This window comes from Anoplopoma fimbria, chromosome 18, assembly GCF_027596085.1.
Source record: "Anoplopoma fimbria isolate UVic2021 breed Golden Eagle Sablefish chromosome 18, Afim_UVic_2022, whole genome shotgun sequence".
In the NCBI taxonomy this organism is placed as follows: domain Eukaryota; kingdom Metazoa; phylum Chordata; class Actinopteri; order Perciformes; family Anoplopomatidae; genus Anoplopoma; species Anoplopoma fimbria.
The window spans coordinates 10,948,820-10,961,260 of NC_072466.1; the positions used below are offsets into that span (position 1 = coordinate 10,948,820).

At 37.1% G+C, this 12,441-nt stretch overlaps 1 protein-coding gene across 1 annotated transcript; it reads left to right on the top strand.

The window, feature by feature from the left end:
* The first annotated feature begins 1,591 nt into the window (after positions 1 to 1,591).
* On the top strand, positions 1,592 to 3,738 carry mrps10 (mitochondrial ribosomal protein S10). The gene is made up of 7 exons (XM_054618884.1): positions 1,592 to 1,722; positions 1,891 to 1,943; positions 2,489 to 2,558; positions 2,688 to 2,827; positions 2,946 to 3,054; positions 3,172 to 3,261; positions 3,379 to 3,738. The coding sequence occupies exons 1-7, from the start codon at positions 1,651 to 1,653 to the stop codon at positions 3,457 to 3,459; spliced, it is 615 nt and encodes a 204-aa protein (XP_054474859.1). The 5' UTR covers positions 1,592 to 1,650; the 3' UTR covers positions 3,460 to 3,738.
* Positions 3,739 to 12,441: the final 8,703 nt, after the last annotated feature.

Here is a 12,441-nt window from a genome sequence, read left to right on the forward strand (position 1 = left end):
AGCTGTGTCACGTGACCGGCACGTGATTTAGACCAATTAAATGATCCCAGCCTACATCAATAACTGTGGTGGGTTTTACTTCTTATATGCAGTCCGTGGTGTTCACTTTAAGTTGAATTTAATCTTTTCACAAATTGAAATTAATTTATTGTAAAACATTTTTTTTTTTTTAAACTCAGTTTTTAACATTAGTCCGGTTAAAAAAATATAAACACATGTTTTTCAAGTATACAGTACCAGTCACACCTTCTCATTCAATGGTTTTTCTTTCTTTCTTTTTTCTACATTGTATATTATATATATATATATATATATATAGTTGACTTACTGTATATATATATATATATATATATATTTATATATATATATATATATATATATATATATATATATATATATATATATATATATATATATATACAGTACCAGTCAAAAGTTTGGAGACACCTTCTCATTCAATGTTTTTTCTTTATTTTTTTTATTTTTTTCTATATTGTAGATTAATATTGAAGACATCCAAACTATGAAGGAACACATATGGAATGATGTGGTAAACAAACAAATGCTCAACAGAACAGAATATGTTTTATATTTTAGATTATTCAAAGTAGTTGAATGAGAAGGTGTGTCCAAACTTTTGACTGGTACTGTAACTCTGAAGCATTTGACTATTATTACTGACGCATTGATGGGTACAACAATTTAATGTTCTATTAAGCTAATTTTCCTTTTAGACTGCTACAACGACTTTCCTCAAAGGAAGAAGAAGAAGCGTGGATTCTTTGGATTATTTGAATAAAAACATATTTGATATATCAATGTGTATTTATATTTAAAAATCTGTTTACCAATGAGGGTTGTCCTCCTCCGCACCAGTAGTGGACACTCCAGGGCTGCAATGAATTAGATGGGTTTTACATGTTCAGATAATAATTGACACGTGTACGAAAGTATTAAATGTAATGAGAAGTCTGTTATGAAGTGACAAGGGGCTGAGAGAAAAGCATCGAGAACCATGTACAGGGGACTGATAGATATGAATTAGGTTATGGGTGTGTAGCGTTTGGATCTGCAGCAAATACGTCTCTCAAAAAGTCAGACAATATTCAGTACCCTCGTAATTGAGGCTATGTTAGAACCATTCCAAGTAGAAATGGGGATAAAGCTATCTTTAAATTACTGGTTATTTTAAAAAGACATACTAAAATTATCCAACACAAGATACACTGAAACCCTGTTTGGAAAAGGAGGGAAGAGAAGTTAAACGTTTTAGCTAAACAATAGAGCAGAAAGTAATGAAAATATAAATAAATATTAGTCCCCTATCAGTAATACAACCGTAGATAGGCCACTACCAGATAAGGAGTTTATTTTAAATCCACCAGTGATATACTTTCTATATCTATGTCAAATTTACACAGATGCTAAGGTAACAAAACTTGTATTTCAGTCATATTTCCAGTTTTTTATATATATATTTCAAGCTTTATTCTTTTTTTATATTCTTTATTTGAATTAGTGAACATGTAGAATCTCGATTCACCCTCCACACCACTTGGTGGCGCTAATGCGTCATAACGTTATTTGCAAACCGCCATAAACACCCAGAAAGCAGAAGAAGAAGAAGAACCTCTCCCACCTTCCTAAAACATGGCCGCCCCCATGGCTTTCAGACGAGAGTTATTTTCTCTAACAAGGATACTTAGAGGAATCTCACACTCGGTACAGTAACTAAACATATTCCTGGATTTGTACAACATCCGCTCACAGTTAACTAATGTGACAGTGTGAGAAGTAGACATCTTGCAGTTTGGTGGCTGACAGCGGCTGTAGCATGGTGGTTGTATGTAAATGTCTTCTCTAACGTTTCTAATGTGCGTTTACTTACAGGGACCGAGAGCTTTGGCTGCCTGTTCAGGTCACAGGAAATGTAATATAATCAGGTATGTTACAGTTTCCCTTCTCCGCTCGTTTGAAGTCTATGTAGTTTATAAAAAACACATCAGTGAGCTGTTTCCCACAGTATATCGAGGCAGAATATATAATGTCAACTGACTTTAATCTTCTTATTTCTCAACAAATTGTGTAAGCAGAATTTCACATGTTCAAGTTAATTTATCTACCACGCGCTTAAATTTAATTTAAGAGCACTTTATTTGATGTAGTAAAAGTAAATGCAATGACATTTGTAAAATCACAAGTGAAACAAAAAGAATAACGAAAAAACACAATGGCATTTTAAATAGGATAATGTGTAATTATATTATTAATAAGGCTGCATCGTTTGAATCAGTCTAACATTTTGATTAACAGTGTTTGTAGCTGTAACTGATCTCTTAACAAATTAAATGATCCTCCGACACACAAGGAAGACAAAGGATGTGTCAAGCTTTCTATGCTCTTGTTTGAATTTCCAACATATGATTTATATTCAGTGGACTGAAAACAGGACTCGGTATGTTAACAGTTTTGTTTTCTGTTCCTGCAGGTCCCATCTCCCATTGGCATCCAGCACTTTCTTCCACACAGCAGCAGTGTTTTCATCAACACCTTCATCAGTGAGTTATCAGTACAATTTATTCATCATTGTTTTAAAACTCTGCTCAATATTGACTTAAAACAAAAAAGTTAGACGTCCACTCACGTGCAATGTATCTTGTTTCCTGTTTACATTTGTTTCCTTGCAGATCGCTGTCACAGAAGAGCCCGACACTCTGTTTCAGAAGGTCTCACTGTTGGTCAAAGGTCATGACAGAGCCGTGTTGGACAGCTATGAGTTGTTTGCCACCATGGCAGCTAAAGAGCTGGGCATCACCATCAACAAAGTGTGAGTACTAAAAGAGTTAAGCTGCCACGCAGGACACCAGCAATGTTAGCCATATATTATAGTATATTTTTTATCACTGTCGTTATTTTGCTGATCTTTTTTTTTCTTTCTGCCACAGTCATGAACTTCCCAAGGGCATGGAGAGGTTTACACTCTTGAAGTCGGTTCACATCTTCAAAAATCACAGGGTCCAGTATGAGATGAGGACACACTACCGCTGCATTGAGGTGATAAGCCTGAACATTGCAATTTGTGTTTGCTTAATTCAATAAGTCACAATTTGATATTTGGGGTATGTGATGATACTGTCATGAGTTCAAGATGTCCAAACTCTTGGGTTGCAGCTGTCTCGTATAACAGGCTGCACAGCACAGGTTTACCTTGAATACATCCAGAGGAACCTCCCTGAGGGTGTAGCCATGGAGGTGACAAAGGTGAGCTACTGCAGAGTCCGTTGTACACCCAAAACAATCGCACCTGCTCAACCTAATTGTGAATTGAAATTGGTTAATGAGTTAATGAATTTCCCCCCCTTTTTTTCATGTTATCAGACCACGATGGAGAAGGTTCCAGATCACATCCTTGAACCCATGTGGGAGGACCACCCCATTGATGACAAGCCCAGCCAGTGATGAGCAGGGGTTGCTAATTGTTTTCTCAGGAAAACGTGGACAAACTGCAATATTACCATATGGTTGTCATGGACCCTTGAACTATTCATCATATAGATTTAAACATTCTCATCAATACAGAGTTGAACACCATAGAAAATGGGCCAGCTATAGAACTTGCATTCATCCTTTCAACATGTGACAGGCGTTTACTGGCAGTTGCATGTTTTGTCTTTTTCCGTTGCAAAAACGTATGGAATCCATTGTATGTTTATTTTTTTTCAATAAATAAATTCTGTATTTAATGACTTTAATTCACCTTTTTGTGCAGTTATTTAATCAGAATTATGATTTTAATAATACTTCGACATTAATATTACAATGTTTTGGTTTAACTGTCTGCAAAGATATTGGATTAGCATGTTATTCTGTAAGACACAAGACCCGAACACAAGACATTTCTGTTTTGCATTTATTTAATTATTAGTACACAAAAATCTTTGAGACAAAATGGAAAAGAAAATCATACAATTTCACATCCATCCAACAGTGAAAACAACATGGAATACTTATCCTGTGATTAAAGGCTACACAGTTGTCATTTTAAGGAGATTTCCTGGTTAAAGTCCCCGTATTTATTATCATGGACACTTTTCTACCCCCTCCCACTCTCTTTCTGTATTAAAACGAGTCGTCATACAGAGATGACACTCAGACATAAATCATATACTGCAGTGTGTCATCGCCACAAAGTAAACTGGTGAGGAGCTTTATCTTTTTGCGACAGAGAAACTTCCAGCTATTCCACACAAATCCCATTATAAGGGTCATATTTAGATAGATCTGGCTATGTATAGTTGCAGGGATCCAGTCCGTCTTACGTAATAATTATGTGCCTACTTGATGTACCTCACATGGTTACATAGATATTGTTAACACTTCACCGAGACAGCAATTACTGTAACACATTTCTCAACTTGACTTGAGTACATTTGCACCTGTTTTTTGTTTGGATACTGCAGGTTTGAAAACCTCAGCACTGATCGCACTGAAATCAACCGTCCCTTTCTGGTCTATGTTTATCAAAATATGCCAGACCAATTTAGGTTTTTAAAATTTCTTATGATATTCTTACATGGCTTCTCAGTATTTTTACGAATTGGCTCATAATAAATTAACTAATAAGATTTAATCCGCCCATCACTACTAATAGAATTTAACATTTAGGTGTCCCAGGAAGCCAAGACAGTGTGACATTCAGCAAGCATGAACAATACCAGAACCTAAAAGATAATGTACTATTAAACTGAAACAGACAAAGCTTATAGGCATTCAGCCATCATTAAATGTATTATTTCTACCGTTGCCTTTGATACTGACATGTCAAAATACTTAGAGCAATAATACTGATTTATTGACTTGTCTTTTCCTGCTTATTCCCTCATGCTCCTTGCATTACCACAAGGTGTACTTACTGTCTATTCTTGTTTAAGTCAAGCAAAAGTCTGAACTGTATTGTTTGTATCCATTAGGATCCATTAAGAGTATCATAACTTATTTACCAGTTGTCTTCTGAGTTTCGAGAATCTCCAGGCATCAGAGAGGGAGGGGTTTAGGGATTAAGACACAAGAGGAGACTCACCGGTTCACATGAAGTGCCGGACCTCGAATGTGACACGCAGTTGATGAAGGAGGGGAGAGATGTGAGGAAGGGCCTGGGTTCCGGGGGCCCGGGAGGTTACCTGTACTGTGTGCCCCCCTTCAGGAGACAATAACAGTCAGTCTGTTATAATCAACCAAAGGGAGAAACGAGAAGGGACTGCAGAGGCTGAAGAGGCAGCAAAATGTATTGAAAGTGCTGAAGAGATGGAAAAAGACAGACAGAGGAGAGGGAGAGTGCAGCAACTGTTGCGGCTAATTTTTTAATCAGACTAGCTGTGATTAATACCTTCTGAGGTATTCTGAGTGGATCAGAGAATAAAATGCTCTGTCATCCAGAAGTAATGAAAAATACTAATAAGAAATGCATCTTCATCTTCTTCAACTTTGCTTTTTGCATTAAAGCAGCGTTTTGTTACATCTTTAAAAAGGAAGTAAGCCTGAATTATCACATTATGGAAAAAGAGCTACATTCATTCACAATACCTGCAAAACATGAGGAACATGAGTCTCAAATGCTTTTTTTTATTTGGTGTAAACTTTATTCAATGATATGGTGTCTGTACATTATTCATTTGATAATGTGTTACTACTCTTTTCTATTAAGATACGGAAACTTTATATGCACATACATACGAATACGGCAAATTTAATTTTTATGAAAATGTGCAGGAGTACAAGGGAAATTAGATATTATAAGAATATTAAACTACTGACAATATCTAATTATCGCAAGAAAATAAGTCCTGGTTCATATCAGAGTGTTTATCCTTTGCAGATTATGTCCTCCTTTTAGACATGCTACCACTGAATTTGAGCTGTGACTTGAAGTTCAGTCAAAAGCATTTCAACACTTTTCAAGTAGAGCGGCTCCGAGTCCTCCAGTCAAATTAACACAGTAACATAAATGGTGATGGACTGAAGTGAGCAAAGTTCATTTTCAAGTTGCCAGAAAGCGACATCATTAAGGGGCTGTTGTCCTCCACACTCATCCAAAATATATATAATATTGTGTATTTTTGCAGTGGTATTTACATGGATCAAATGTTCACTTTCAAATATAAAACCTGTGTTACTGTGCCACTGTGTACAGTAGTAGTTCTCTCCCATATATTACAAATATATTGTAAATTAAAATGACAACTCTCAGACTTGTTTGTGAGTAAACAAATAAAGAGAAGTAGAGTTTATTTTTAGTTTTATTATTTTTTTCTCCACGACTATGTCATATGTCTTGACGGTTTTCATCAAACACATTCACAGGTTCACAAAAGTTATGTTAATTACAGTGAATAGAGTATTCATAACAAAAACTAGACACAGTAAAGAGTAACTTCTTGTTCTTAACTAAAGCAAATACAAATGGAATTTGCTTTATAAAATCTACAAGAAATCTATTTCAATATAGTACTCATTTATGATGCCAATTCCATTTTGCCATTACAAGATAAACTGCTGAAGACAAACATGAGTGTTCCGAACAGCAATACTGGTACCATAAAATAGCTGCACATTAACTATGTAAAATATAAGATTAAATACTCATTAATACTTAACAAGTGGAATATTCTTCTTGAAAAATGTGTAGGTGTTAAACAATAAGTACTTCACGGCTTGGTGAGGTTATAATACATAAAGTTTTCTATGTAGCTATAGGAAGGTTAGAGAGGTCCAAGGTGTAACGCTAGCTGAGAGCTGTTATGCACTCTTTTATTAATATAATTCACACATCTTTTCCCGCTTAAAATATACAGTGTCACCCTTTTTTCTTTATTATGATCTAGGAAAACTTCTTAAGGCTCACAGGGTGACTGTAACAAAAACCACAGAACATTTAATGAACTTTGACAAGAATTTTCCTCCCTTTGAGAACAGCGGCTTCAAACTTGTTTTCAAACAGCTTTTTCTCAACATTGTTAAATAGTTCCTACCATACCAACAGTATTTATTTAACAAAGATAACACAATGCCTTTACATTTTTAAAGTTGTGAGGCATTTTACGTTGTCAATTTCACATTATTCCTTTGCCAGTAGACAATATCGATAAGCAGACATTTGGCCACAGAGTTTGTCATGAAGCTACTCAGAGACTTTTTGTTACACATAATTTAGGGGCGTTTCATTTACTGCACCACCTCAGGCCCCTTCTACATTAACAAGTGTTTGGTTATAGTTTTAAGGGCAGGATGTGTTAAAAGTGTCGGCCACCAGGGGGCCCTGGCCACCTCTGGCCTCTGCCAGGTGGAGGGTGAGGCGGAGGAGAGACCGGTCCATTGTGGTAGCTGTGTAAAAGGATAAAATCACACATTGGATTCTTGGCTTTGGCCACTAGGGGGCACACTCTGATAAGAGCAGCCATCTATACTATTCCTGTGTCCTCCCATTTCAGGTATTATGTACCTATCAAAGGCGATACAGTGTAAGGTATTTTCCAATTACATTATTCCATGCACTATTTAAGAGTCTGTCTTAAAATAATTGAGCAGTGATTATCATTTTTATCTACAACCTAAGTTAACATTCTTGGACCATTTGTTGTAGTAGGAAAGATAAGTTGGGCAATAGGCTATGTCATTTATTCTATCTGAAAGACAAACTAAAAAAGAAATGTGATAATTAGACGGAGGTAAAAAAACGAAAGAAATTTAGCTATAGTGAAGCATTAGAAAGTGAAAAGGGACAGACAGGACTGTGCATTGTGTCACAATCTTCAGTCTTGTAAAGGAATGTAACTGGTGTCAGCATGTCTCAAATACTCATCAGAGGAATTTAAAATCTATTCGGGAATTTAAAAGCGCACAAAGAAAGCGTTAAGGATTGTGACTTGCGAAAGCTTGGCGTGATATTAATATTCAAACGGGTCTTACCCTCTTGGGCTGCGGGGGTGGAAGTGGCGTGGAGGTCCAGGGGGCAGCATGCCACGGCCTCGCGGGTGTGGTGGACGCCCTCTGAAACCAGGATGACCTGGAGGGGGAGGGGGGGGATGGGGTCCGTGCCTAGAGACAGAGAGAAGTGACACAGCGATACAATACAGTTTTATATATATATGTATACATTTTCAGTCAGAGGAAACCTTTTGTAGTGATACAGATGAGCCTGTGTTGATGCAAATGTAGGATCAGTTGAGTGACAACACACATCCACCCGTTCAAGGCTAGTGATTCGAAAAGTCGAAAGTGAAGAGATGAATTGCTCAAATGTATGGTTACTCAGTCTACAGCACGGTACATTAATACAATCATGAGGATCTTTAAAAAATCTTAGACAAACAACCTTTTATCAAGTTCATTTAGCTGCCATGGCTGTTTGTGCATGTGATTGTGTGTGCGGTGGTTACCTGGGCATGGGTGGGAAGGGGCCTCTGAGATGCATGGGAGGTGGTGGGGGAGGAGGAGGAGGGCCCATGCCCATTGGTCCACCCCTACCACGATGACCTCTGTGGTCTGGGTAAGGTCGCATCCTCCTCATTCCTCTGCAAGGGACCGGCAGGAAGTTCAATTTACCGAGAAAAGTTAAGCATTTTAATCTAAAATACAGCACGTATTAACAGTCTCTGATATTTCTTAGGTGTAAACCTCATTGACGATCTCAAATCACATTGTTTTTTTAACCTCAAGTACATGTCCCTTATATGATTTAAAACCACATGATTTGTTTGCATTCTAACCAATTCATTTTAGCAAAATTTTAAAATTCATAGTGAACACCATGTACAATTCAAATGTCCTTACCTCATGGGTGCAAATCCATTCATGGCTCCATCTTTCCCTCGGTCCCTCCCATATCCCGGTGGATCAAACCCTTTCATCATGCCCCGCCCACCGCGAATGCCGCCTCGACTCATCCGACCCCCTCGGCCGCGGCTTTTAAAGCCTTGTCCCCTGAGGAGATTTAAAAAAATATGAGGAAAACTGCCATTCTGCCACTAGTCCAAGTTCAGTCATATACAGGCAACTCTGTACACTGGCGAAACCCAAAAGCAGTGAAGTACACCCACGTGATAAGTAGCCTTTGCCTTTCCTTCACATGCAGTTTAAAAAAAACATTGTGTATCCATAAATACAGTATCAGGCTGTTAGGAACCATAAGACTGACCTAAATTTGTTGTCCATTAAGGGTCTCTGAGATTCTTCCTTGGGATTTTTTGAAGTTTCTGTCACCTTTTCTTCCGTGTCTGCATCCATCTGAAATGATGAAAAAAAAAAAATTCTAATTTGCATGAAATAAAATATATATTCTCGTGTTCTCAACATAAAGGACACATACAACCTGCCCTGACACAATAGAGATTTATACATACAAAATTACATTTAGCTTCCACATGCCAAATGAATTATTCAAACTCTGCAGAAAGTAAAAAAATTGGGCCTTTAACAACTTAAAAATAGATTTCATGCAGAAATTGTAACTTCCCTGCAGCTATAAGGTCAAGCATGACATAAAGAAATGAGAGCCTCCATCCAAAAGATTTATCTCGTATGAAGAAAATAAATCATTCATCAGTAGATCCTCCAACAAAGACTTGAGTCTTGGCAACGTCATTTGACATTCTGTACACTGGCTTTATCTTGTCAACATAGTGATACACAGCGATAGACATCTTTAACATCTTTTGCTTTCCTGCAATTACTCCTGTTGTACGAGATAGTTTTTGTTAATACCTATACAAACAAAACATGTTACGGTATGTGTTTAGGTGTGTTTGTGTCTACAATGTGACTTAAGGCTGTCAAAATGTCACTCAGCAGATCTTGGAAACATGAAACCTCAGTGTTGCATTCCCTGCAGTGCTCCATCACACTGGGTGTGACTGACTGTGCATGTCTCATAGTGAAGTAGGTGACAGGTTTACAAGTTTAGCACTGACAGGACAACTGCAAGTCAAAGCTGATAACAGGAAAATTATTAATAGTCCTTAAGCCCGGATCACTACTGTAAAACGCAGCATCTATGACGCTGCTAGACACAGTGGAGTGTGGAGAGTAGACTTTTGTGATTTAGGGGAACTAAGCAAGAAATATTTGGAGTATTTGCATTTTTTGGAGTGACTTCCAAAATTTTCCCTGAGGGAGCAACCGAAACAGTAGAACAAAAACCTCCGTAAGGTGCTATTAAATTGTTGTTTTTTTCCCCAGAGTGTCAGAAACTTTGGCTGTAGATTCAACAAATCCTATGAGCTTAAGAAGTCCCCACACTGGCCAAATACCCTTTTTAAAAGATCTGCATTATAAGATAAACTCTGTAAGGATACAATAAAAGTATTGCATAACTGTTAAGTTCTTGTGGGATCATTTTTTATAGACAATAAAGCAGATGACAAAAATGCAATATGTTATGGTGAGGTCACTATATGTGTCCCATTTACTCTCCCTGTAGGAATATTTTTTTTATTTCATCATTATTATTCATTATGGTCTTGGTCTATGGTCTACCAGTAAACAAAAAAAGTCTATGCAGGTCTAAAAACACTTGTGTTTAAAGATTTGGGATAGTTGTTATCCTTCAAAGACAGTTAAAAAAAGAAATCCTAATTCATGCAACTGTGTTGTTTATATCTACTGTTTGTAAGTTGTTTGTCCAAAACTTTCTCTTAACTGTATGCACATTTACTTTCCAGTATATAAAGGAACACTTAGCTTAAATGAATGAAGTCTAAAACAAGAGCCCTGCAATGAATCCTACCTTCATGAAGGTTATATGTTGTAGCCTGTTTGTGGTGGTGTTGAATTGTATCACTCTGTACTGAATGTTGTAAATAATGTTTTGTGCATCAATGAGGGGTACATCTTCTCTCTTCACATCCATCTATCTTTAACTCTATGTTTGTCTTAAATGTATTTACACAGATATATACATGAAGCTATAAAGACAGCAGCCGTGCCATTGGGAACTGTTTTACAACTGTTATATTCAAGTAAATAAGCATGCAGAGCCAAAAAGGCACGTCGAGCGTCACGGAAACCTTTGAAGCTGATCCCGAGAGGCGGGTGGAGCTATGTGAGCTCTTCAGTATGAAACCAGGACCATCAGAGGGGACCTGTGCAACACCTGAAGTCTGCACAGGAGACACTGCTGAGCAGGGGACAGGGCTGGAAGGGCCCTGTTTCTTTTCTGAAGTAAACATCGCAGAGCTCACCTGACATTTTGATATTGTGCCTTAAACTTTTGCTTCAACAGTAAACCTTCAACGTTTGATCAGACTCTTTCCTCATCCAAAATACGCAATAAAAGCCTAATAGCGAGGGTTAATTAGTCATATATAAAAGGGGCGTTCCTCTGGCTTACATATGTGTCGGTGCTCCGGTGAAATATAGAGAAGGGACTTACTTCAGATGATGATGGAGGTAGATTCAAAATGTATTTCAATGCCCCTTCTAGATAATAAAAATAAAATTATATAATAAAAATAAAAAATATACAAAATTTCCTACAGCTTCTGGAGCTCTTTTGCAGTTTGAAATGGCGGCTCCGTCAAACTAGACCACATTACCAGGCTGAGATTTCTGTGAGAGGAAGACGGTATGCTGGGGTTACGCCCACCGGGACGAATGCTGCTGTCTGATTGGCTACTTGTTGCTCTCAATCAGCCTGTGTTCGATGTTTCAGCGTTCTGATTGGAGGAATCGGATGACGTTAGTTCTAATCAGTTTGACCACTAAAGAAGGTTCATTAACTAACTGGCCAGAAGAAAACAGATCTCTAATTTATTTATTTATTTATTTGTAGAAATAACCTGACACACGGTGGATGTATCCAGTGGATTTGTTCAACAGTGTAATCTTGCTATACCCTTTATTTTACAGTGGATAAAAAATATACTTAGAATTGAATAAACAAATGAACTCATCATTTACAAAAGACAAAAGGACAAATTATTGAAAAGCTTTCATACACAACAAAACTGTAATATCATGCAGCTAACATTACTTTATTCTAAAACACACCATAAACCAAATACAACTAGTATGAGGTTTCTCTAAGTTCTCTGTTAACACAAACATATGGGCTATAGAGATATTCGTCATCAGTAAAGTTATATTTCATACCAATTTAGATACCACAAGTGAAACATATACATATCAACAAAACAGCAAACTGTATTTCCAAACAGTGAATTCATAACTGCATCACAGGCAGCCTCACGTGGGCTACACAACAATTGCCAAGTGCCCGCTAAACAATATTTACATCAAGGAAACGGCAAACAATGGACATATTAAATGTAATTGGATGATTAAGTTATCTCAAAGGATGTTGTATTTCTCATCAAATATATAAAACTAACTCCATCAAATGTCCAGATGAGAGTAAACCTGATGCGTAAAAAGTCCAATGTGCGTCCG